Genomic DNA, 25,924 nt, shown 5'->3' on the forward strand with positions numbered 1-25,924 from the left:
GATTAGTGAGTTTTCAATGTTTTGGGGCATTCTAATTTAAGTAGTATTTGTTTGTCATCTGCATAGTTGTAGCACGTGAATGAAAATCATTGATCAGATCTGGTAATGATATCATGTATATGTTGAAAAGCAAAGGTGAGATGATTGATCCTTGAGGGGCCCCTGCTTTTGTGGGGTAGGGTTTGGACGACAAGGGGGGCGAATAGATGATATTAATTCTTTTTTGAAGGTAAGATGTAATCCAGTCGACAGCAGTCCCTTCTATGCCGGCTTCGTGGAGTCTTTGAAATAGGTGTCATGGTCAACCATATAAAAGGCAGCTGAGAGGTCCAAGAGAAGTAGTGCAGCAACTCCATTGCGGTCGACTGTGTTTTTAAGATCATCCTATGATAGCCTGGCCAGAATTGCAGGTGGTATCTTCCAAGTGTATATTTAAATCTCCAAGTAGAGCGAAGTTGTCCTTCTTGAGTATAAAGGGTTAGAGCATGTCCAGCATTATCGAGCATCCCTGCATAACCAGGAGGAGCGGTGAATTACAGAAATGGACACTGTGAAGTTGTGAGTAAGACAAAGAGAGAATAAAGCTTCACAGGCAGGGATGGATAGCTCCAGTATTTTACACTCGTAGATGTCCCTAAAAACAATGGCTATCCACCTCCTAGCTTGTCCCTGCAATCCATTTTGACCATGCAGTAATTGTTAAGCATTGTGGCAATGGAAATTGTAGGTATGCTGCTGATGACTAGCAAAGGAGCAACAATACTGAAAAAGTGAAAGCCACTTGTTGGCGGGCTACCGGAAGTAGATTAGTCCTTACTACCACAGCCCGGGGAGCGGATGACCTCTATGCTGGCAGAGCTAGTGATGTTGTCAATTGGGTTACAACAGAAATTGCAATAATTCCAGCATTGTGGGCTATTTGAGGTGTGTATATGGGGGGGGGGGATGTTGAGAGAAGTCATACAAGCCTCTAGGCAGGAGGGGTGACTTGCCTTGAGCTTGGCTACAGAGAATACATTTCTACCTGGCTTGAAAGGTGCAAGGTTCCTGGCCTTTGGGTCTGTTAGGGTGCGGATAGGCACAGACGGGCTTGCCTTAGGCGTGCCTTCAGCGCACCAGTTGCACATGTCCATGCCAAAGGTGCCCTAAATAGAGACATGTACAGGAAAAAAACTAGACTATTGACTACGCACTGACCAGGGGCCACCTCAGATGGCCGCTATTCAGTAAGTATGTGAGCTGGGCACTTAAACATGTGCACTACGCTATCTCTGAAAATTAAGTAAAAGATCAAAAGAAGGCCCCAGGTTCCCCCCAACACAAATAAAAAACAAAAATGTGACAGCTATACACTCAGAAAAAAGTATTAAAAGGTAAATAGCAGTTCCACCAGACACCCTGCCTGTGCCAGTGAGCTCTGCTCTTCTAATTACCATGGCGAAGGAAGAAGCGACTGGGATAATAACCAAGTGTCAGAGAAGACATCCATCTCACTGGTCTCTTGTCGGTCCATATAAAAGTTGTCATTGTTATTCTGCGGGGAAAATTCACCCCCACCATCATCCCTAAAAAGTGGGTGGCTCTGGGCAGAGTATAATCCAAATAGTTGGTAAAGCATCAGAGGTCAGTCTCTAGGCAAAGGTAATGTCCTGTCAGAGTGAACTGGGGTTGGACGCACAGAAGCTGAATTTGCACATTGCTGCATTGAAGGATAAGATGAAGTTGGTTCGCAGATGGCCAGTACTTTGGCTTCAACATCCTCCTCTAGACTAGACATGCTAGAAACTAGCATGGATTAAGATGCTGAGTGTGGGATCAGTCTGGAGTCGGAGCTTAACCTGAAGCAGGTTTTAGAGGCACAGTTGGTGCCGAGGGCAAGCAAGCCAGCGGTAACCAGGATGCAGGCCAATGCAGATCAATGGGGCCTGAAGGCATGCCAGAGGGAGCCAGTAGTTTCCGAAAATGGCATCAAAGGACTTAGAAATTCAGGGTACATGAGGATCAATTGAGAAATTGGCTCCTTATTAGGTGACCAGGAGTAAGGCTGAAAATCCTTGCTACCCTTGCTCAAACCTAGACAGCAGAGGCCCACCTCACGGGGATATATATATATATATATATATATATAAAGATTTTATACTCCATCCTCCCACGCATGGGATAACCATTCAGTGCTTATAAATACTGATGGTGATCCCCTGGAACAGAACTAGACTATGCCTTAAAGGCTGGAAATAGGCTTTGATAAGCAAGGCCCTGAGTTGTTTTCTAAACTTAAGATAAATAGTCAGAGGACTGAAATCTGTAGATTTATAAAGGAACAAGAGTCTCCTCATGTTAAGTGTCAGAACATCAAAATATACATAGGGATACAATGAAACCTATATATTTTGACCAATGGACAATTCAGAAATATTTATTCTGCACAAATATCTGACAATAGTGTGGGAACAACAGACAGAAAAACAATCAATTTTGCACTTCAATAAGCTGAGGCTTAAAAATGTGACATATTAAACACAATGGTTATGGTCACTATTTTTAAGTACCAACGCTCATATGTGCAACAATATATACATTCTGCAGTTGAGTCTAGGTACTAGAGTCAACGATGTTTTGATCCTAGGAAAATAGTTGGATCATCATAAGGGCAGTAACTGGATTGCCCGGGAGAGGGTGCAATATTTGTAAGCCAACATGAGCTAATGGGGGTCCCGGACATGCAGTAAGGAATGACATGGGACACGTAATGAGCCATTTCACAGTGTTTTGAGGTTGGCTGATTGTAAACAATACGTACACAGAATCACGGCCACTGCATACCTCCTCAGAGGTTGTTTGCAATTTGCATGACATAGACACCTTCTCATTGCATGCTTTTTACCGATTTTAGCTTGACATTTTCACAAGCACATCCGGTCTTGATTGCATTACGTGTCCTATGTCATTCCTTACTGCATGTCTGGAACCCACATACACCTGGTCACATATGGCTAATTCTTGGTTTGGATGGTTGTTGTAATTTCTTTGTACTGTGGCATCTCATTTAATCTTCCTGTTTCTCTTTTTCTTTCTTATCTTTTCTTTTAGATCATGATGGCTTATAAATATATATGTTTAAGCCATAGCTTGTTGAAGTCCAAAATTGATTGTTTTTCTGTTTGTTGTACCCACACTATTGTCGGATATTTGTGCATAATAAATATTTATGAATTGTCTACTGGACAAAATATATAAGTTTCCCTGTAACCCTATTTAGAATTTCTAACACTTCATGCGAGGAACCTTTATTCCTTTATAAGTACATGTACCCTTGGTCCCTTTAGAACTATAGGTTTCCCTTGTTGTATATACAGGGAGTGCAGAATTATTAGGCAAGTTGTATTTTTGAGGATTAATTTTATTATTGAACAACAACCATGTTCTCAATGAACCCAAAAAACTCATGAATATCAAAGCTGAATATTTTTGGAAGTAGTTTTTAGTTTGTTTTTAGTTTTAGCTATGTTAGGGGGATATCTGTGTGTGCAGGTGACTATTACTGTGCATAATTATTAGGCAACTTAACAAAAAACAAATATATACCCATTTCAATTATTTATTATTACCAGTGAAACCAATATAACATCTCAACATTCACAAATATACATTTCTGACATTCAAAAACAAAACAAAAACAAATCAGTGACCAATATAGCCACCTTTCTTTGCAAGGACACTCAAAAGCCTGCCATCCATGGATTCTGTCAGTGTTTTGATCTGTTCACCATCAACATTGCGTGCAGCAGCAACCACAGCCTCCCAGACACTGTTCAGAGAGGTGTACTGTTTTCCCTCCTTGTAAATCTCACATTTGATGATGGACCACAGGTTCTCAATGGGGTTCAGATCAGGTGAACAAGGAGGCCATGTCATTAGATTTCCTTCTTTTATACCCTTTCTTGCCAGCCACGCTGTGGAGTACTTGGACGCGTGTGATGGAGCATTGTCCTGCATGAAAATCATGTTTTTCTTGAAGGATGCAGACTTCTTCCTGTACCACTGCTTGAAGAAGGTGTCTTCCAGGAACTGGCAGTAGGACTGGGAGTTGAGCTTGACTCCATCCTCAACCCGAAAAGGCCCCACAAGCTCATCTTTGATGATACCAGCCCAAACCAGTACTCCACCTCCACCTTGCTGGCGTCTGAGTCGGACTGGAGCTCTCTGCCCTTTACCAATCCAGCCACGGGCCCATCCATCTGGCCCATCAAGACTCACTCTCATTTCATCAGTCCATAAAACCTTAGAAAAATCAGTCTTGAGATATTTCTTGGCCCAGTCTTGACGTTTCAGCTTGTGTGTCTTGTTCAGTGGTGGTCGTCTTTCAGCCTTTCTTACCTTGGCCATGTCTCTGAGTATTGCACACCTTGTGCTTTTGGGCACTCCAGTGATGTTGCAGCTCTGAAATATGGCCAAACTGGTGGCAAGTGGCATCGTGGCAGCTGCACGCTTGACTTTTCTCAGTTCATGGGCAGTTATTTTGCGCCTTGGTTTTTCCACACGCTTCTTGCGACCCTGTTGACTATTTTGAATGAAACGCTTGATTGTTCGATGATCACGCTTCAGAAGCTTTGCAATTTTAAGAGTGCTGCATCCCTCTGCAAGATATCTCTCTATTTTTGACTTTTCTGAGCCTGTCAAGTCCTTCTTTTGACCCATTTTGCCAAAGGAAAGGAAGTTGCCTAATAATTATGCACACCTGATATAGGGTGTTGATGTCATTAGACCACACCCCTTCTCATTACAGAGATGCACATCACCTAATATGCTTAATTGGTAGTAGGCTTTCGAGCCTATACAGCTTGGAGTAAGACAACATGCATGAAGAGGATGATGTGGTCAAAATACTCATTTGCCTAATAATTCTGCACTCCCTGTAAATATATGAAATCTGTGGATAGCAAATTCAATAGGTTATCTGACATACCTATTAACAGAATTATGGTCAAACACACACTAGTTAACAGGATTATGCAAACTTTCTCATAATGAAGGGTTGCCAAGATTATGAAAAGAATTTGGATGTAAAACATTTCAGTGTTGCAAAAGATCAGCTTCTTGGCGAGACATTTTAGACATTAAGAACACATTACTAAATAGTGTGTGATTATGTATATAAGACTTACCACATGGTAAAGACCATGCCAGAGCCATAATTATATCACCAAGGTAATTAGGATGACGAACAAAGCCCCACCATCCAGTAACAAGAAGACACTTTCCTGTTGCGGTAGGTATAGTTTTCAGATCTGTGGCAAAAAGGTGACAATATTAGATAGAAGAAACAAAGAGTAACAAAAGAAAACAACAATCAAAATAACTGGGAATGCATACTTGCAAGTTTGGGATCATGAGGGTTTCTTCTAAAGGCATTCTTTTGCGAGTTGGCACCACGGAAGACTGCATACCCAAATGCTGGAAAGAAAGCAGGCGTTTGTTCACAAACAGTTATTTCCTCAATCATTTTCTTAAACTGGGCAACTAAAAAAATATGACTTCTATATAGAAGGTTGCATGTTGATGGTTGTACTAGGTTTACAAAATAAGTAATCCGTCTATCTAAATGAAGCTTAATATTGCTTAGAAAGTAGAAATGGGCATTTTATTCTTATCTGACAGAAGCAGTTTTCTATATGAATTAATCACTGGACCAACTGATTAGAAAAAGTAATGTAATTCTAACAAGAGATCTAAATGTTGCAGAAACCATTAAATTTACAAACATCAGATTATCTTTGAACTCAAGTGTGATCCAGGAATACTTTAACAGAGAGAAATAATTTTGCCAGCCATCAACAAACAATCCCTGTGTACATGCAGCATGTTCTTTTTATTTACCTCTTAATAAAAACATCTGCAGCAACAGTGCTGCTCACACCCGGGGCAGCTCCATGGCAATGGCGAAGGAGCGTCACCCATGCTAAGCCAGGAGCTGAATGATAAAACTATTTCATTATTGTTTTATCTTTCAGCTGCTGGCTCAGCCATCAGCAGGTGCTGGGAGGGTCGGGCTGGGCTGGGCATCGGGAGAGGGAAGAGGAATCTGTGCACTTAGGTTTTTCCAACCCGGCTGTGCTACATAGCTGGGCTGGAGAAACTCAACTGACTTCCACGCAGTGTCTGAGTGGCAGAACAAGCCGCTCAGACCAATCCTGGAGCTGCTGTTTTCATGCTAGGTTTAGTATGAGAGCAGCGCCAGTATTGCTGGGGAGCCTGTGCTGGTCTCCCAGTGAATGCTGGGATACCAGAAGAAGAGCAGAGGAGCAACACGGCAGGTGACGGGAACAGGTAAGTTATTTTTTTATCATTTGTTTTTATTCCCTGCGTCCTTGTCCATCCCCCCACCCCTATTTTGAGGCGGCCGCCGCTGCTCACACCATTAATTTATTCTGTTTAAAACAAAAAGTAAAATATAAAGCTGTTCTGATGGACATACCCTCAGATGTAAAGAAAACCTATTCAGTGAATTTAAGTCAGCCAGGACCCACCACCAGGCTAGAATACACAGCAGTTGATTCCTAGCTTGTTTCACCTACCTCTCAAAGGAAGCAGGGATATCTTAAACCTGTCGCTATTCTGAAGAGGGTGATTTGTTTATGAGTTTAATAAAGGTGCACATGTCTGAGAGAGAAAATGTTACATACTTGTAACAATCTATTTGCAGCTTGTTGTGTTGTAGATGCTTTGGTTTCAGTTTACTCGTGATGCCACCCCTGAAATGCACAATGCGCCAGGATGCAAATTTCACCTCAGATTGTCATTTTTCCTCTCAACGTGAGGATGTTAAACAGAAGCAAAGCATTATGAAGCTTTTGTACGGAGAATTACAGTGCAGTGGAAACTCTGAAGTAGTGAAGGAAAGTAGGATCTTTCTGGCATAGTTACGCCCACTTTTTACCTGGTGTCAGTGTGTTTTGACAAATACATTAGGATCCTGCTAACCAGGACCCCAGTGTCAGCCCTTTCTCCCCTACATTTGATTGGTAAGTACTCTACCTCCCCACAACTGTCATACTGGTGTACCCATGTGAGTCTCTGGTATATGGTACCTACGTAGCAAGGGCACTGGTACACCAGGGGTCCTCCATGGGCTGCAGCATGTATTATGCCACCCATGGGAGCCCATGCAAACTGTGTCTACAGGCCTGACATTGCAGCCTGTGTGAAATGGTGCACGCACCTTTCACTCCAGATATAAGGGTTGCGTTACATCATGGTCACTACACTCTGATCCTGTCAGTCACCCCTAATGTAGGTCCTTCAGCCAAGGGCAGGGTGCATGATTCTAAGTGTAAGGGCACCTCTGCATGAGCAGAGGTGCTCTTACAAAACCTAAGGAATGGAGTCTGGGGGTTGTAAGTGTGGGGAAGCCATCTTAAGGTAAGTAGTGGACACTGGTCAACACGAGTTGTCCAACTACATAACGGCTTCACCCAACATTAAATTACACAGATTCCATTGCTAGTTGCATGATAACATGTACTCTTGGGGTTCCCTAGGGGATCCCCCCAAAGTCTGCCTGTACAGCCTTGCAGGGTCTGCCTGAGAGCCTGTGCTCATGCCGACCCCAGACACTGTTTTGCCCTCCTCGTGCGGGAAAGACACAGCAAAGAATCTCCTGTTGAGGAGAGGTGTTGCCACCTCTCCTTTAGAAATAGATGCCTCTGGGCTAGGGTGGGGTTGCATCTGAGGGCCATCAAACTGCTTTGAAGGGCACATTTGGTGCCCTCCTTGCATAAACCAGTTTGCTCCATTGCAGGAGTCCCTGGCTTCCGCTCTGGTGTGAAACCACACAAAGGACAGGGGAATGACCACCCCCCTGTTATGCTCCTCCCCTAGGGAGATGCCCAGAACTCTGCCAGGTGGCCACTTGATTCTGCCATCCTGGGAATAAGATGAGCACATGCCCCTGGGAGTACCTGACTGGTCAGTCCATCAGAGAAGTGTCCCTTACCGCACCCCCCTCCCACCCGATAGGTGGGTCACTGCAGAAGCTGTCCAACCCACTTCCTGGATTACTTAAGGGCTTCTGCAACCTGGACACTGGAGCTGCTTCTGGACTTCGCCGGGGACCAAGAAAAGACTGCAACTGATAGGAGGGCTCCTACTGCAACTTTGTTCCCGTGCACTGCAAGGACTCTGCAATCTCCATGACCATGTATCATCCAGAGTCACAAACCCTCTGCCTGCACTCAGGACAACAAGAAGAAATCTCCTTAGGAGTGAAGGAGTCATTCCCCTGCATCTGCCGACCTGATGACCAGTTTGTGGATCCTGCTGTTCCACTCACTCTTCAAGGCTCTACAACATACGCGGTGGTTCTGTGGCTCTCCAGAGGTCTGACCTGTCTTCTTTGCAACTGAAAAGTCTGTGGTCCCTTGGTGGAGCTGCTTGGCCGGAACGTCTGTGCAGGGCATCTGTTTGTCGTTACCAAGGATTGTTGGCTTTCCAGTTCGGAGACCTCCTAACTCCAAGGATCCCCAGCCTTCAAGAACGATGAACTCCCTGCAGTCTCTGCGATGTGGGCATCCATCTCTGCTGTGCTGATGAGGCCTCACTGCGTCACCCTATGCCAGGCGGTCTCTCCTGGGATCTCCAACAATTCCTTCTGGCTCTCCTGCTTGCGAGGGCTGGCCCTGACTTACCTGCAAAGAGTGAGTCCCTTGGACCTTGCTGTTCCCCAAAACCCTACATCACTCCTTGCATCAATTTATTGTATTTGCCAAGGCTTGTTGGTGGCTCTGCTGAGCACTGACCCCTCTGCAATCCGACTCCTGGGATCTTCTTGCATTGCCTGCAACCCACAGCTGAATCTACACAACAACCCTTAATTAGGAAAGAATCTGCAAGAAGGATGGGCATTGCCCTTCTGCACCCCCTGGGGATCTCCGGGTGGTCTGGACTATGTTCCCTCTTTCCTTAGGTCCTCTTTGTCTGGAATCCATGCCTGGCTTACACCGACCTGGTCCACAGGTCACAACAACAGCTGGACAACTGAAGTCCCCACTGACATCAACGGGAGGTCCCAACACATCTTCACCCCTATGCACCTGGGCTCCCAGGTGTTAAGTACTCTGCTTTTCTGGGTATCCATGGGTGGTGGCCATCTTGAATCTCCCTTGTCCCAAAAGGTTTAATCGGGGTCCTCTGGGAAGGGTCTTGGAACACGAAAACTATAACCATGACTGCCCCATGTTATCCTATGGACCCGGAGTTATATCTCTGCGCACCGACGCCTGGGGAATCCTAGATACTTACCTTTGGTGTTTTAGTGCTTCCCCACTCCTGAGTGTCCTTGAGTGTTAGTCTTGGTTAGTAGTGACTTTCACATTTAATTTTTTTTTAGGATATGGTCCCCCCACTCCCCAATAGGGGCCCATGTTATTTTATGCCTTTTACTTACCTGTTACTAAGTATCTTTGTGTGTGTGTGTGTGTGTGTATATATATATATATCTCCAGTTAGGAGACATACCAACGTTAGTTTAGTGTTTCTGTTATAATAAATAGTACATTATTTTTCTAACACTGGTGTGGTTTTTGTGTGTGAACATCACTGACTGGCTTGTGTGGTATTGGCAATTGCTTTACACCCTCTCCGATACAACTTAGCTGCTCTCCACAGCTACCTTATGAGAGCTTTGGTTATCTGGAACCACTTACACTATCATTAAGGGTTGCCTGGACTCAGAGTGCCTCACCTATAGGTGTACAGCATATACTGTGCCAGCCTCCTACAGGAAGGAAAGAGCACCAAATATTTCCCAGAGGAAACTTGTCACATCTGGGGAGCTGGGTAGGCCATATATTTATCAACAGTACAACATGCTGTAAATTGCAACAGTTAATGTCTTTTTTTATTTTCAGCATGTGCTGCTGTAGATCTCCTGCTATACATAGACTAAAGAGTAGTACCCAGACCCTTTAAGCAGTGGCTTTCCAGTGGAAGTAAAAATGCCTGGAATAAAATTTGAATAGTTTGTCCAGCCTTAACGTCTGAAATGGTACGTATAGCCACAAAATAATGTTTGATAAACATGTGAATGGAAGACCAAGTTGAAGCTTTGCATATATTCTCAAATGTGATGCTTCCAAGGAAACTTTCTAGTGTGAAACATGCTACAGAAGTATTGTACATAGTGTGCTTGACTTTTGGCATAGCACAGCTGAATGCATCTGCAAAACCATCTTGCCACACCTGCTTTTGAGACAGGACTGCCAAATGCGGATGAGGAAAACAATTTGTTACTTAGTTTTTCTAATGTTTTGAGTACAGTATATGGAGTAAGTGGTGGCCCTCCGGGCTTCCAGTTATGTAACACCCTTTCTGGAGGACACTATGACTCTGAAGAAAAAATATAGTATGTCAATAGATTGATTGACATGAAAGGATGAGACCATCTGCAATAAATAAACAAACCGCTGTACACATGTAAAGCTATTCTGCCTTTGTGCCCTGCCTTAATTGTTCCTCTACTTAAAGAGCTTGGCATTCACCAACCCATGGGAGTGAAGAAAACAAGTTACTTACCTGTAACTACAGTTATCCAGTATTGGTATCTTTAATAAATTCACATGCTTGAATCATCTCCGTCGTCGAAGTGGGAGTCCCACGGTACATAAAAAGCAATAATTAACAAATAAAACATTTTCCTATAGGCCATAATAGTAACACAAGTCACTCATATAGCCTATCTAAGTCCTTTTGTGAAAAGGACCCAAACCTGGCTGCTGGCCAATCAGGTACCAGCACCCTAAGCTCTTTCCCTCAGATTTTCTAGCACAAGAGTGAAAAAGATTATGACCTGAGAGGAAATGCAAGCGTCTAAGGGGAGGAGGGTGGGTCGCATGTGAATTATTGAAAGATACCAATACTGGATAACTGTAGTTACAGGTAAGTAACTTGTTTTCTTATCCAGTATTGGATCTTTCATAAATTAACATGCTTGAATCCGAATAGCCAGCAGTACTCTTTATAAACGTCATGCCCGCAGTGGATGGAGGGTGCGAGCATAGAAATCCTATTATAGTCTATTGTGTCAACATCAGGGCAGTGCGCGCTCTACGGGCGACTAGAATGCAAAAATCTAACAATTTCAAGCGAACACAAATTTATGCATTGTGCCGATATGATGATGTTTAACCTTTTGCATTGCAGAGTTTAATCCTGAAGACTTATGTTCAGCATGCATATAAATACTGTTCACATGTAATGTATTGCTGCAGGCTTTCAGACTGTGTCAGGGTGTGGTCCCCTTCCAGGGCCTTCTAGAAGATTTCCCTGCAGCATACCTGGGTGTGGTTGGTGGGCTGGGCTAAGAATCTATAAAAGGGAGCCAGCCCAGCTCCACGGGCTCACTATTCTGAGGTCCCGGTGCAGAGCAGCAGCAACTTCCTGAGCTCCTGTTCCGATGGCCTACTTTGATCTTCCAGGCCTTTGCCCTTCATTTACATTGGTGATCCTTGATCAGGGCGGTAAGACGGAGGTCGGGCTGGGCCCCCGATCCCGTTTTCGAAGACATCCGAATTCTTGGGCCTAATTTTCATATTGAGAGATTTTACCTTGTGTGTGTTAATGTGCTCTGGTTTTTGCTGGCATTTACATGTCAATATTTGAATCGGCAAGACGCGCGATTCATTTCACGTGCTTTAACCCTTGATATTCATTGTGTGCTACCATTTCTTGGCAGTCTCATGGTGGCATTCGAATCGGCAAGACGCGCGATTTGATATTCATTGTGCGCTACCATTTATTGGCAGTTTCATGATGGCATTTGAATCGGCAAGACGCACAATTCGATTCTCGTGCTTTAACCCTTGATATTCATTGTGCACTACCATTTCTTGGCAGTTTCATGGTAACATTCGAATCGGCAAGACGCGCAATTCGTTTCACGTGCTTTAACCCTTGATATTCATTGTGCGCTAACATTTCTTGGCAGTTACATGGTGGCATTCGAATCGGCAAGACGCGCGATTCATTTCTCGTGTGTAATTCATGTTATTCATTGTACGCTACCATTTCCTGACATTCCTATGGTGACATTCAAATCAGCAAGTCGCGCTATTCCTTTCCTTGTGTCTAATTCATGATATTCATTGTGTGTTACCATTTCATGACATTTATTGGCTGACATTCAAATCGGCAGAACGTGCGATTCATTTCTTGTGTTTTTAAAATCACGGTGTTCATTATGCGCTACCACTTCGTGGCATTTACTTGGTGGCTTTCGAGTTGGCAAGACGCGTGATTTATTTCTCGAGTCTAATTTATGTTATTCATGGTGCACAATCATTCCATGGTATTTACAACCTTTGTGAACATCTGCTATGTGCGCAATTCATGTTCCGGCAATTTTGTGAAAGCAAAACAAATGCTAGAGTTCTAGATGTAATGTTGTATGTACATAATAAGTTTTCTCAAAGCACGATTCATATGATGGTTTAGAAATCATTCAGATTATTTCCTGATCCTCATGCAAAAGATAATACTTGAATTTGAAAGTTGAATTTAACCTTTCTTGATTCCCTCACAGGTATCCAATCATCTTGAAGCCTAGTTATTTAAGTCTATGCTTAGATTTTCCATGTTTTCAGAATGACAATGCTTAGAGTCATAGCCTAGTACTGATTAATATGATATAATTTTGATATTGTGTGTTTTAACCTTTTTACTTCCTACAGGTCTCCTTCCCAGCTGATCCCTTCCTAATCCCTTTTCCCCACTTGGACTCTCTTAGACTCTGTGACAATTCTAATCAGAGTATTGGAGCTGTCTTGTGGTGGAAGTGTTGGGAACGTGCACAGACCCCGAGGATCTGGTGACTCTGACATATTGCATATAAAATATTTTCTACATAATAAAGGAAAGGTATCACCTTAGTGAAAGAGATGACCTAAGACAGCTTGCCCAACTAGAGAGTCAGTTCTCTGCGACGACTCCAAACAGTAGTGCTGCGTAAAGGAGTGCGTAGTCTTCCATGTCGCAGCCTGACATATTTTATCCAGAGCGATGCCCTGAAACAGAGCAGCCGATGTGGAGACTGCTCTCGTGGAGTGCGCTCTCGGGCGCTTAGTCAACGGTTTTCCTGCTTTGGTGTGGCAAAACTGAATTGTAGAAGCAATCCACCGGGCTATGGTGGCCTTAGTGACCCCTGCTCCTTGCCGTTCATGAGCATAAGATACCAACAGCTGATCTGATTTCCTTATTTGTTTGGTACTCTGGAGGTAAAATAAAATTTAAGGCATCTCTTGATGTCCAAAGAATGCAGAGCCTTTTCTGCAATTGTAGATGGATTTGGGAAAAAAGTTCGTAGTATCACGGGCTCATTCAGGTGAAATGATGATGGCACTTTAGGAATCTACCTGGGGTTGGTCCTGAGCAGAACAAAGTCATTCGAAAAAAACAGAAAAGGTTCCTTAGTAGTAAAAGCCTGTGTATCGCTGACTCTCCTGGTGGAAGTAAGAGCAAGCAGAGTTACCACTTTCCATGTGATGTACTTGAGTTCAGCTCTGTGAATAGGTTCGAACTGAGCTTTCATTAGCTGGGATAGGACTACATTCAAATGCCACTCTGGCGGAGGTGGACGCACCAGAGGGAAAGTGCGGAAGAGGCCTTTCATGAACTGTTTAATAATCCTGGATGAGCCGAGTGAGGGCATATCAGCAGAGCGTCTATAGGAGGCTATAGCTGCCAAATGAATCTTAACCGATGCATGGCACAGACCGGCCTTTGAGAGGGTGAGCAGGTACGAGAGAATTTGTTCCGGCTTAATCTGTAAAGGATGGAATTTGTTCTGAGAGCACCAAACACAAAATCTCTTCCATTTGAGCTTGTACATCTTATTTGTACTGTCTGCTCGTGCCCTAGATAAAATCCGTCTGCATTCCTGATAAATGTTCATACCCTGGAACTCTCGGAACTCAGGAGCCAAGCGTGCAATTGAAGAGATGTTGGATCGGGATGAAGAATCTGACCCTGATTCTTCGTGAGAAGGTCGTGGTTGCAGGGAAGGCACATGGGATTGGCCACGGACCGGAGTAGAAGCTCCGTGTACCAATAATATCTGGGCGCTATGAGAATGATCTTGTAGCACTCCGACTTCATCTTCCTGAGGTGCCTCGGGATCAACGGGTTGGGGGGTAAAGCGTAGGCAAAGATCCCGGACCATCTCATCGAAAGAGCATTTCCCCACGACCCTGGGAGTGGGTATCTACTGGCGTAGAATTGGCATTTGGCGTTCTGATTGGTGGCAAACAAGTCTAGGATCGGATGTCCCCAGCGTTGGAAGACACCGTAGAGTACCTTCTGGTTGAGTTCCCACTTGTGGCAGTTGTCGTCCGTCCAGCTGAGAGAATCCGCTAGGACGTTGTTGACACCTGGCAGGTGCTCCACTCTGAGACGAATATTGTGCAGTGTGAGCCAGTCCCAAAGAGACTGAGCTTTCCTTGAGAGGGATCTTGTTCCTCCCTGCTTGTTGATATAAAATATACTTGTTGTGTTGTACGTCCGGACCAACACTGATGACCCTGCAATGCGTGGAAGAAAAGCCTTGAGCCTGAGGCGGATCGCCTTTAATTCCAACAGATTTATGTGCATTCCTTTCTGAGCATCCAACCATCTTCCCTGAATGCACATGTCTTGTAAATGGCCTCCCCAGCCTTCCAAGGAAGCGTCTGTGGTGATGATAAAATCTGTTATTGGCGTTAGAAAAGTAAGTCCTTGGGAGAGATGGTTGGTCTGAGACCACCATCGCAAAGCCTGCCGAATTCTTGGTGTAACACTTATTAAGTTGTCGAAGGATCCTTGCGACTGGGTCCACTGGAGCTGTAACTCCTCTTGTAAAGGTCTCATTCTCAATCTTGCTAGACAAACTAGGACGATGGCTGAGGAAATCATGCCTAGAAGCGAAGTGAACAGTCGTACTGAAACAAACTTTTTTCTGGAAATACTGACAGCCAAGTTGGTTAGTTTCTGCTGCCGTGCCGGGGTGAGGTATGCCTTTTTTTGATGGTGTCTAGTTCTGCACCCAAGAAGACTCTCCTGCGTGAGGGAAGGATGACTGACTTCTGTAGGTTTACTGTTGGCCCCAAACTGCGAAATAATTTCAGGCAAGCGTTTGTAGCCCTGGACGCTAGTAGTGAAGAGGGAGCTTTTATGAGCCAGTCGTCCAGGTATGGAAACACCTGAAAACCCCTGTTGCGGAGAAAACCTGCGACTGGGGCAAGACATTTTGTGAACATTCGTGGAGCTGACTTCAGACCGAATGGGAGAGCTTTGAATTGATAATGGGCACCGACCACAGTAAAGCGGAGATACTTGCGATGTTTTTGATATATTGGTATGTGGAAATAAGCATCCTGGAGATCTCTTGTTGTCATAAAATCTCCAGGATTGAGAAGGTGTAGGATATCTGACAGCGTGATCATCTGAAAGAACTTGTTGAGCTTCCTGAGATCTAATATCGGTCTCCATTCCCCTGACTTCTTCTTTATCAAAAAGAACCGGGAATAGAACCCAAGACCTTTTTGCTGAACCGGAACCTCTTCTATCGCTCCCTTGGCAAGCATCAGGAACACTTCCTGCTGAAGCAGGCAAAGATGGAACGGTTTGGATGTTCCTGGTGGATGATGCAGTGGTGTTTGTATAAATTCCAAAGTATGACCTCTTGTCACTATATCCAGCACCCATTTGTCTGATGTTATGTTTTTCCACTCCTGGATGTAATTGGATATGTTCGCTCCCACTTGTTGAGTCTGTAAATATTGGGGAAAAATAGCCGGTTGCCTGGTGATGATCATTGTTTTCTGGGTTGATCCCGGTTTTGGGAACCCTGACTTCTCTTTCCTCCCTGTCTGGCGTATGATGCAGTGGATGGTTGTCTATACTGCTGCTGATAGGATGGTCAATATTGAGGCTGCTGATACTGCATGTGATAGGAACCTAGAAATTAGGTAAATCCCCTTCCTCTTGCACCCCGAAAGGGCTGTTTCCGGTACTGCAAGGTACCTAGGGACTTAGCAGTATCAGTGTCAGCCTTGATGGCCTGCAATGCGTCAAGACTGATTTGCATATGGCTGGGTCCAAACTGGAATGGCATGGGCAGCAAAATAACGATGGATTTAGGCCCAGATCTCTGTACTGGGGGTGAATGTTTGACATTGTTCAGCATTCCGTCCATCACTTGTTCTTTTTGCATTTGTCGCCCTAAGTGGGAAGGATATGCCCAGACGTGGGTCCGGTGCTTTCCATGCCACTGGATTCAAGCTAGCTCCCAGGATGCTTGTTTCCAGTCCAGGGAAGACCTGTTCTTTCTGCAATGCATCATCGTAAGGCATGTCAAGAATTCTGGACTGCACTTCCAGTCTGAAAGATGTGGCCTTGAGCCAACCCTGTCAGCGTAATACCGCAGCACCAGCCAGCCAGCTGACGAAAACCGGTGGAGGCTATATCTAGAGCGCAGTCAATTATCTCTTCAGACGTACGCTCACCTTCTTAGAGGATCTTCCGTGCCTCTGTTTACTTTCTGGGATGAGGTCCATAAAAGCCTGCATATCAGATCACATTTGTCGATCATAACGACCCAAGATCGCTAAGGAATTTGCTGCCCGAACAGTAATTGCTGACATGGAGGAGAACCTTTTGCCCACGTTATCTAATCTCCTCCCTTCTCTACCTGGAGGAGTAGAGATAGACGCCAACGGGTTCTTATAACGCCTTTGAGCCGCTTGAGAGATGACAGAGTCTGGCTTTGGGTGACCAGTTAGACATGCCGGAGAATCCTGAGTTGCCTTGTATTTCTTGTCAACCTTCTGTGGCACTAGTGGAACTGTTGCCGGGTTGCGCATGATCTTGATACCCTAGCTCCATATAAAGTCAATAATAGGAATGGCCCTTACAGACTTCCTTGCTTGTTCTTTAAAATCATGGAGGAAGCATTCAGACTGCGAGACAGATGTTGGCAGGTGGAAGCGTGCGGCCGCCCTATCCATTAAATTGTGAAACCCACCTATATCCTCCGGTGGAGAATATGAAGAGCGAGGAGGCGGTGGAGAAGGAGTGGGGGCTAAGTAGTCATCCCATTCCTCAGTAGGATGTGGTGTCGTCGATATCTCCCCTTCTTCCTCCTCTTCCCCTGATGTCGAAACTTCATCTCCAGGGGGAGCAGCTAACACGGAATGAGGAGTCATCCTAGGAGTAGCTGGAGGTGGAGGTATGCTCCTTGGTGTAACAGGAGAAGTTGGCGGTGGTGGTTGATCTTCTGCTGTAACTGGAAACCTCCTCCTATAATCCTGCAACATTGACTGTAAGTCCTGGATCAAGGAGGCAGGCATCTGGACAGAATCTCTTGGTTGAGGCAGTGGATAATAGCGCTCTTGATGAGAGTAATAAGGTTGATATTGATCCAACTCATCATCCTCATCCTCTGGGCTGTGTGCATCTCCAAATGGACCCTCATCCAATTCCTCCCACTCCAGCAAATGACTAGGTAATAAGGTTGACACCTTACTTGGTGAAGTGTCTGTAGGATAGATCGCCGATCTGGGCAAAGATGTGATCTTAACCATGGCTCGAAGATCAGGAGACCCAGAAGAGGTAGGAATGGCCTCTATATGGCTCACAGGCACCATTGGCATTGTCGACGGCACTGTCATAACAAATGATCCTTCCATCAACGACGGTCTCGTCAACGATGGTGTCGACGACAGTGGTCTCGTCGACGGTGGTCTTGTCGACGGTGGTTTCGTCGACGGTGGTCTCGTCCACGGTGTTCTCGTCCACGGTGATACAGCCACCGAAGCTCTCGTCGGTGGTGTTGCAGTCGACGGGGCTTTCGTAGACGATGTCATCAACGACGATGTTCTCGTCGACGAAGGCTTCGACCTCAGCGACGCAATTTTTTCTGGAATCCTCGTTGACTGAGGTTTAATAGAAGAAATAGGAGCCTTTACCACTGACGTCAAGGTAGTCGTCACCGATGATGGCCTTGTCGACGAGGTGGTGGAGACGGTAGATGTGAACACGGTCGTCGTCACGGTCGTCGACGGTGGTGTCGTCGTCGACTTAAGTTTGATGGATACCTTTCTAGAGGTAGAAGGGTCAGAGGAAGGAGAACGGTGGGCCGACTCCTTCTTTTGATGAGGAGAGGATGGCTCAGAAGAAATTGAGCTCTGTAAGCCTTTTGCACCTTCTCTATGATGCAATTTCTGCCGCTTTCTGGATATTTCCGCCTGGCCCAGGTCCTCAGATTTGGACCTATTGTGTGGCCTTTCTGACCCACTCTCCTCACCTGAAGTACAGGATTTTGTCTGTAACCATGTCAGAAGTCTACTCTCAGGGTCTCTGAGGGTCTTTGTGGAGAAAGTACGGCATATCTTGCAGTCCTTCACCTGGTGTTGTGGGTAGAGGCAATATAAACAGTCTTTATGTAGATCATCCACATGGAGCCTTTTCTAGAAGAATCCAACATCCTTAGAGTTTTCTTGAGAGAAAATACTTCTGAAGAAACAGAAAACTGAGCAGAGCTCAGGGAGACTCCCTTCACACGACGTGTGGTAGAAAATCTGAGGGAAAGAGCTTCTCTGGAGAGTGTTCTAGAGGGTGCTGGTACCCGATTGGCCAGCAGCCAGGTTTGGGTCCTTTTCACAAAAGGACTTAGATAGGCTATATGAGTGACTTGTGTTACCATTATGGCCTATAGGAAACAAATATATATTTGTTAATTATTGCTTTTTATGTACCATGGGACTCCCACCTCGATGACGGGGATGATTCAAGCATGTGAATTTATGAAAGATTCAATACTGGATAAGTGACAGTGACCCAGAAGAACATCAACCTAGTAGAAGTATTTGAAAGGTCCCCACCCTGAACATAGTGGGGGTGTATTAAACTTTCACAAAAAGCTAGGGTTTCTTGGGGAGGGGAGGGAAATCATTCTTATAAGCCCTTACAAAAAAAGCCTTTAGGTCAGAGATGTCTAAGAAATCGAAATTGACTCTTTTTTGGTGGTACAAAACAGTGGCTTTTAATTATACATGTATAGAAGACTGAGCCAAGCCTGCTATTTGTCAAAGAAGCTAGTAAGAAAAAATATGTTGGACTGCTATTGTTGGAGGATCTATATTATGTGTGTACCAGTAATTCACCACACATTCCTATTACTTTAGAACATGCTCTCGAAGTACGACTTATACCTTCTTTAAGTCTTTGAAAAACATTACAGGTTAAATTTTATAATGTGTTTCTTAAATGAACATTCCAAGCATCAATATCAAAAACATTAGTATGTAAATTTATTTTTGCAATATCCATAGCAGCAGGTAAGATCATCACCTAGGTACCAACTGCCTGTTTTCTGAAAAACAAAAAAAATCTTGCCTTTGGCAACAATCTTTCTGATGCTTCTACCTGCAGATTCCTCATCTGTAGTATTTTTCAGGTGCCAATTTGGGTTCAGTGGTTCCACCTCTACACCGGAAGCAAGGTTGTGGTAACGTCACTGGAGCATTAAATCCCCATCAAGCGCCCTGACATCCACTTCCCACCATTTCTTTCCCCTGTGCCCTTACAGGCTAAGAAAAGGGAATGACACCAAGTACTGTGGAAGTTTAGTGCAGCAATCTACATTATAACATTATTCCTGAGGACTATGGCCACCCTTCTGACTAGGGAGGTGGGTGAGATCGGTTAGGAATCTGCAGGTACAAAGAGAATCCACCAGGATGAACATTATCAAAGATAAGTCATTTTTCTTCTGATGGTTGATTCCACTTGCAGATTCCTCACATGTTGAACAGATTTCAAAGCAATGTTCTCCCTTGGAGGGCATTTGAGGTTGGTATGAAGGAACGTCAGGTAAGGAAATCCTAGAGTACAGCGCATGCAAAATGTCCATCCTCTCTCACCTCTGAATCCAAACAATAATGCTTGGTGAAGGCATTAGGGGAAGCCCTGTCGTCGCACAACAGATCTCTGCTAGGAGAACTCCTTTGCCCAATTCAAGGTGGGCAACTTTACTAGTGGAGTAGGCCCAAATACCTCTGGCAGATCCCTCTTGGCAAAGGCATGGCACATTTTGATGCACAAAGATGTTCAGAAGAGACATAAGTTGACTTTTTTAGAGGTACAAAGCAGTTGCTTCTAACGGTACAAGTATAGAAGATTAAACCAAGTCTGCTGTTTATTCAGCATGCCTCTGGTGGATCCTTCTTGGCAAGAGCAGGACATATTTTGATGCACTAAATTATCTACTGGGATAAAGTCCTTTTCTGGAGTGCCTTACCCTTCTTCAGACCTCATCTCTTTATTCTGGTCAGTGTAGTAACTAACCACCTTCTGGGGTGCAAATGGTGCAACCTCTCCTCTGCCTTGATGGGATGGAAAATAAAAAGTGGGAAGGTTAATGGATTGCCTTAGATGGAAAGGGTTCACCACCTTAGAAAGGAAAGCCTCAAGTTCTGAGGATGTGTTTTTCTGGAACAAAACACGTACTCAGTGGCCAATGCTCTGGTCCTGCAACTCACTGCACATTTTCTCAGGTAATCGCAGCAAGAAAAACTGTTCTAGGTGACAGGTGTGAAAGAGAGCACCCATTAAAAAGGTAAAAAGGAAATAATGTCCCATTGGGGCATTACAAAAGGAGTGGGTGGAAACATGCTTGTGAATAACTTAAAGAACCTCACTTGGTGACTTGAAGACGGTGGCAGAGAAAAGCCAACAAAGTTGCAATGTATGCCTTGATGGTGCCCCTGGAGTTGCCCCCCTGAGCCAGTGGGAGTCCAAATTGTTGAACCTTGTAAAGGCACACTTTCATAGGGTCCAGGTTCTGCCCAGCAAACCAAGTCGCCAACCTATTCCACCTCTCAGAATAGACTGTTTTAGTAGAGGGCTGACAAGCAGACAGAAACATACCAACCACCTCAATCTCTGGAGGTTGGGGTGCAGGGCCTGTCCTGAGAGGAAGATGGGGAGGGGGGCAAGGCGGGCGACACAGGGAAAGGTGCTGAATATGTACTACCACATTCTTCTTTGACAGTCCGGTGCCAAAAAGATGACTTATGCTGAGGCGAATTATCCTCATAACCCAAGGAACAATGGTTTGAGAGGAATTGCATAATTAAGTGGAAAGTTCCACTTTGATGAAAATGTGTCCCTCACGGATATTTGCAGTGGATGCTCGAGGGCACAGGTGGGCATTGCTGAGAGAGTTAAGGATGCCCCCAGATGTGGCACCCCTAGATAGAGAGAGCACTCATATTTGGCAAGATGACTATGACTGTGGCTTTCATCTTGGTGTTAAGTGAGCTGGCCAAAAGGTTGTTAACTAGCTAAATTCCATTCTGGTGTGCAAACACCGAGAGCTGCAACGTCTCCTGACAGAGAAGGTGAAACTTCCCCCCACCCTGTTGTTGATGTACCCCATTGTGAAGCTCTGAACAGACTGACCTCAAGGGCAGGGGAGGAAGACCTGGAGTGCCAGCTGAACTGCCCTCAGTATAAGCAGGTTGTGCCTGCTCCGCTGGAGAACTAAGGCACCTGGCGCCAGATGTACAACCATTTTGTTTTACGACTCACAATTTGCAATTCTTTGCGAATAACAAATTGTGAGTCGCAAAACAAAATGTACAACAGTGTCAGGTACACTGTTAGCGATTCCCAAATGGGTCTCAAGGGACCTGCCTCACTAATATTCATGAGGCAGGTTGCAAATTGCGACCCATTTGGGAATGGCTTCACTCACAGGAATGGTGGCCTGCTGGGGGTCAGCAGACCACCATGTCTTTGACTGCTTTTTAAAATAAAGCAGTTTTTTTTAAAGGCAGCCTGTTTTCCTGCATTTAAAAAATAAAAATGAAATGTTTCAGTTACATTTGTTTCCAGAGTAGGCAGTGGTCCGTGGGACCACTGCCTACTCGGAATTTTTTTGAGCATCCTATCAACAAAGGGGAAGGGGTCCCTCAGGGACCTTTTCCCATTTGCGAATGGGTTACCACCAATTTGAAATTGGAGGTAACTGCAATTGTTTTGCAACCGCATTCATGGTCACAAAAAATCATACATGGGCCTGCGAGTCGCAACTAGGAATGCCCCTTTCTAATTGTGACTCGCAATCCCTATTTTTCGAGTCGGTATCTGATTGTCGATGCACAAAATAGGGATGATACATGCTACAAAGCCATTTTGCGGTGGAAAAAGGCAAATGTTGCTGTTTGCGACCACAAAATAGTTTTGTACATCAGGGGCCAGATGTACGACCGTTTTGTTTTGCGACTTGCAATTTGATATTTTTTGCAAATCTCAAAACAAAATGTACAGCAGGGTCGGGTACACTGTTAGCGATTCCCAACTGGGGCACAAGGGACCTGCTTCATTAATATTCATGAGGCAGGTCACAAATTGCAACCCATTTGGCTGCACAAGGATGGTGGCCTGCGGGGTCAGCAGAACACCACGTCTGACTGCTTTTTAAATAAAGCAGTTCTTTTTTAAATGAAGCCGGTTTTCCTTAAAGGAAAAAGAGATGCATTTCAAAAATGAAAATTAAACATTTCAGTTTTGTTTTTTCCAGAGTGGGCAGTGGTCCATGCTCTGCTCTGAAAAAAATGTTGGCAGCACATGCAGAAAGGGGAAGGGGTCCCGTTTGTGAATAGGTGACCACCAATTTGAAATAGGTTGTAACTGTGAATGTTTTGCGACTGTGAATCACAATTAGGAAGAGACGCCCTTGGAATGCCCCCTCCTTGCAGGTTACCGACTCTCAAAATAGGGATGGTTCATGCTACAACGCCATTTTGCGATCGCAAAAGGCAAATTTTGCCGGTTGCTACCAAAAATTAGGTTTGTACATGAGGCTCCTGATATCAGTCCTCCAGAAGAGCTCTCCAATCAAGAGTAGAAGCATCCATCACTACTGCTCCCTGTAGTTGGTGGAGGACAGACGACATCCCTTGAATTAGGTTCTCCTCTAATGATCACCAAGCCAGCTCTGCTACTGTGTCGTGGGGCAAATCACTTCCTGCAGAGGTACCAATGGAGAGCCCTCATGTGCCAGCATGTTTGTAAGACCAGAAGGATGCAGGAAGCCAGCGGACCAAGCAAGCAGAAAACCGTCAGTACTGGAACGGAGATCCCCTTTGAATCGTATCCCAAATGTCCCGGATTCACTGTGCACGAAGGAAAGCTCGTAGGGATGTCATATTTATGAACAGGAGGCACTGAGAGGGCTCTAGTGAGACTTGGGTATATTGTTGGGGAAGTCCAAGTCGTAAAGCAAGACATGATGTTGCCTGCAGGGGTGCAACAGTCTGTGGCACCCTGTTCGTGAGTTGGCCAGGTTTGGGAACACAGAGCTACCCGTCCTCCGGAGATATGGTTTGACCACTGGCATCAAATTTGTGAAAACTCAAAGAGTTGATGTTAGTCCGAATAGGGGGAACTGCAAACTGGTAACGGTATCAGGTAAAGTAAATCCTGCAAGTTGAGGGACACCATTCAGGCCAAATCTTCCAACATCAGAAGAACATGAGCCAGGGCTAGCTTTTTGAACATTTCCCTGCATCAGGCAAAGGGTGCTGTCCATCTTGGGAACAAGGAAGTACAACAAAATGCCCCCCTGAAATATTTCCTAGTCTGAAACCAGCTTCAACATTCATTTCTACATTAGGACAGACATCTCTTGCTGCAGAATCTTCAGATGGTCTTCCAACTGAAAGGCCTGGTGGGATGGCATATGGGAGGAAAGGGGAGGGTTTACTGAACAGGTAGGATGTACCTCCTTTCTACAATCTGAAGGCCTAGTCTCTCAAGAGGGAACTAAAGTATCTTTGTAAGTGGTGCAGCAAAGGAGAAGGACTGTTGGGTTTGATGGCCTCTACTCTTGCCTCTGCCTTTATATTGCCACACTAAAGAGTTCTTTTCCTATTGAAAGTGCTGAGAAGGTAGATGTTGACGAAAGGGAAACCATTTAGAGAAACTCAGAAATTTCCTGAACTGCCCATAGGCTTTATAGGTGACTGAAGACACAACGATCTGGTTGTGGCCTTTCCAGCCTTACATATTTTTAGGAAAGGCTCTGACCATTCGCTTTTCCTGTATGTCCCTGGAGTAGATCATTGACCTGAGCCAGGTGGGCCTGCGTAGGGTTACCACGGCGCCCATGCCACTGACACTGTGGTATTCAGCCCTGCCCTTATTACATGCTTGGATGCATCCTGGCCGTCAAGGACCACTTCTGCAATGTAGTCTTTTAGATGGTCCAGTAAATTGTCGATGGCGTGTCACAGAGCGTAGGTGCATCTGCCAAGGAGGTGAATGCCACTCAGAGAACTAAGATCAAGGCTGACTGGCAAAAAAACAAACCCCCACTGGCTTCAAATTTTTGGATTCTCTATCTGGCCAATGTGTTGGGAAAGCCCCTGGATTCTGACTGATGCAGGACAAAGCTTGCACCATTAAACGCTCCAGAGAAGGATGAACAGATAAAAATGCTGCATGCCTCGTTGTCGGTCAATACCTCCATGTCACTGCACACCTCACAGCTGGTGCCAATGTGGGCTTTTCCCAAGCATCTTGTATTGGCTCCACTGGGCCTCATTAAAGGATAAAAATAGTTTTGCAGAAATGGTGGTGAACTGTAGGATTTCAGTCAGGGTATTGAACTAAACTCCATGGATTAAAGGGGCAACTGCAGCACCTCAGCGGCCTTTGTGAGGACAGTATGGAAAGAAGCCATCACTGCTGGGGTTGGAAGAAGGTTAATATCTATGCCTGAAGAAGTATCTACTCCACTAGCATTCTGTAGTGCAAGACAATCTGATATGTCAGATAGAACCTGCCGCTTCTCTGCTATTATTCATGTCTCATTGTGATCCTCATGCATTTGCATAGGGTTATATTCAGATAAAAAAATATCATGCATGGTCTGCTAATACCGTTGGAAAGAACCAGCGTGCTCCTTCCTATTCTTCTCTTCATCCCCTACTGTTTGTGCCTCTCTTCTGAGTGCAGGGCCTTCACAGGCTTTTCTACTAGTTCCTGGTTAGGTGTCCATGCTGCTGGTGTAGGAAGAAGTGGTGAGTGCTCCTGCACTGGTAGGACCCTAGCTGGGATGTGAAGGGGTTCAAACAGAACCAAGGGGACAATTGACAACAAGGGGAAATCTGCTGGCAGGGTCCCAAGTGGAGCACCAAATGTCCAATGGGTATCGAAAATGTATCCCTAGATTTCGATCAATTTCAAGGAAATCCTTTTGCTTTTCTTCTACTTGTACTTCCTTTTTTTGCCTTTTCAGTACATGGAGGAAGTTGACGAATGGGAAAGAGTCTTGGTCCAGCAAAGCAAACAACGTTTAGCCCAATGTTCCCCATGAGCGCGAGCCACAAATCACTTGCTCTTGTACCCTATTACAGCTTTGGAGTTAATACTGCAACATTGGTCGGACAACCTCAAATTATGTCTCAATGCAGGGAATCACAGACTCCCATATGAGTCATCGATGAACATCTGACCATTGCAGTCACAACAGGACTTAAACCCGGACATTTTAGGGTGTAACGTCCCGTAGCACTGCACTGAAGAAAACTGTCTTGATCAAAACTTTCAGGGAAAAATCACCAGGGAGACCAGAAGATAGGACAGAAGATCTAGATCCTCTTTAAAGAGTACAGAAAAAACATAAATTACGTCAGGGCACTGGGGTTGGCACTATATGGCTTCGGTGATGTCACCAAAATCATGCTTCTGGTATTGAGATGCAGCCAGCACCTCCTACTGGCACAGCAAAGCTATGTCAGAAGTTTTTAGATCCAGTCTGGTGTCTGGAGAGGGCTACAGTTAAGTTAGATGTCTTCAAAAATGTCAGTGCTTTTTGATGAATTGGCACTTT

General features: G+C 44.9%; 1 protein-coding gene across 2 annotated transcripts in view; it reads right to left on the minus strand.

Moving 5' to 3' along the window:
• Window positions 1-25,924, minus strand: part of LBR (lamin B receptor) — a 489,903-nt gene that overhangs the window by 26,483 nt on the left and 437,496 nt on the right. For both annotated transcript variants that reach the window (XM_069236198.1, XM_069236197.1), the window contains 2 exons: window positions 5,374-5,454; window positions 5,166-5,288 (listed from right to left, as the gene is read on the minus strand). In XM_069236198.1, the coding sequence (XP_069092299.1) occupies window positions 5,166-5,288; window positions 5,374-5,454 (204 nt within the window). The remainder of the gene's footprint in view (window positions 1-5,165; window positions 5,289-5,373; window positions 5,455-25,924) is intronic.

Source organism: Pleurodeles waltl, chromosome 5 (assembly GCF_031143425.1).
Source record: "Pleurodeles waltl isolate 20211129_DDA chromosome 5, aPleWal1.hap1.20221129, whole genome shotgun sequence".
NCBI lineage: Eukaryota > Metazoa > Chordata > Amphibia > Caudata > Salamandridae > Pleurodeles > Pleurodeles waltl.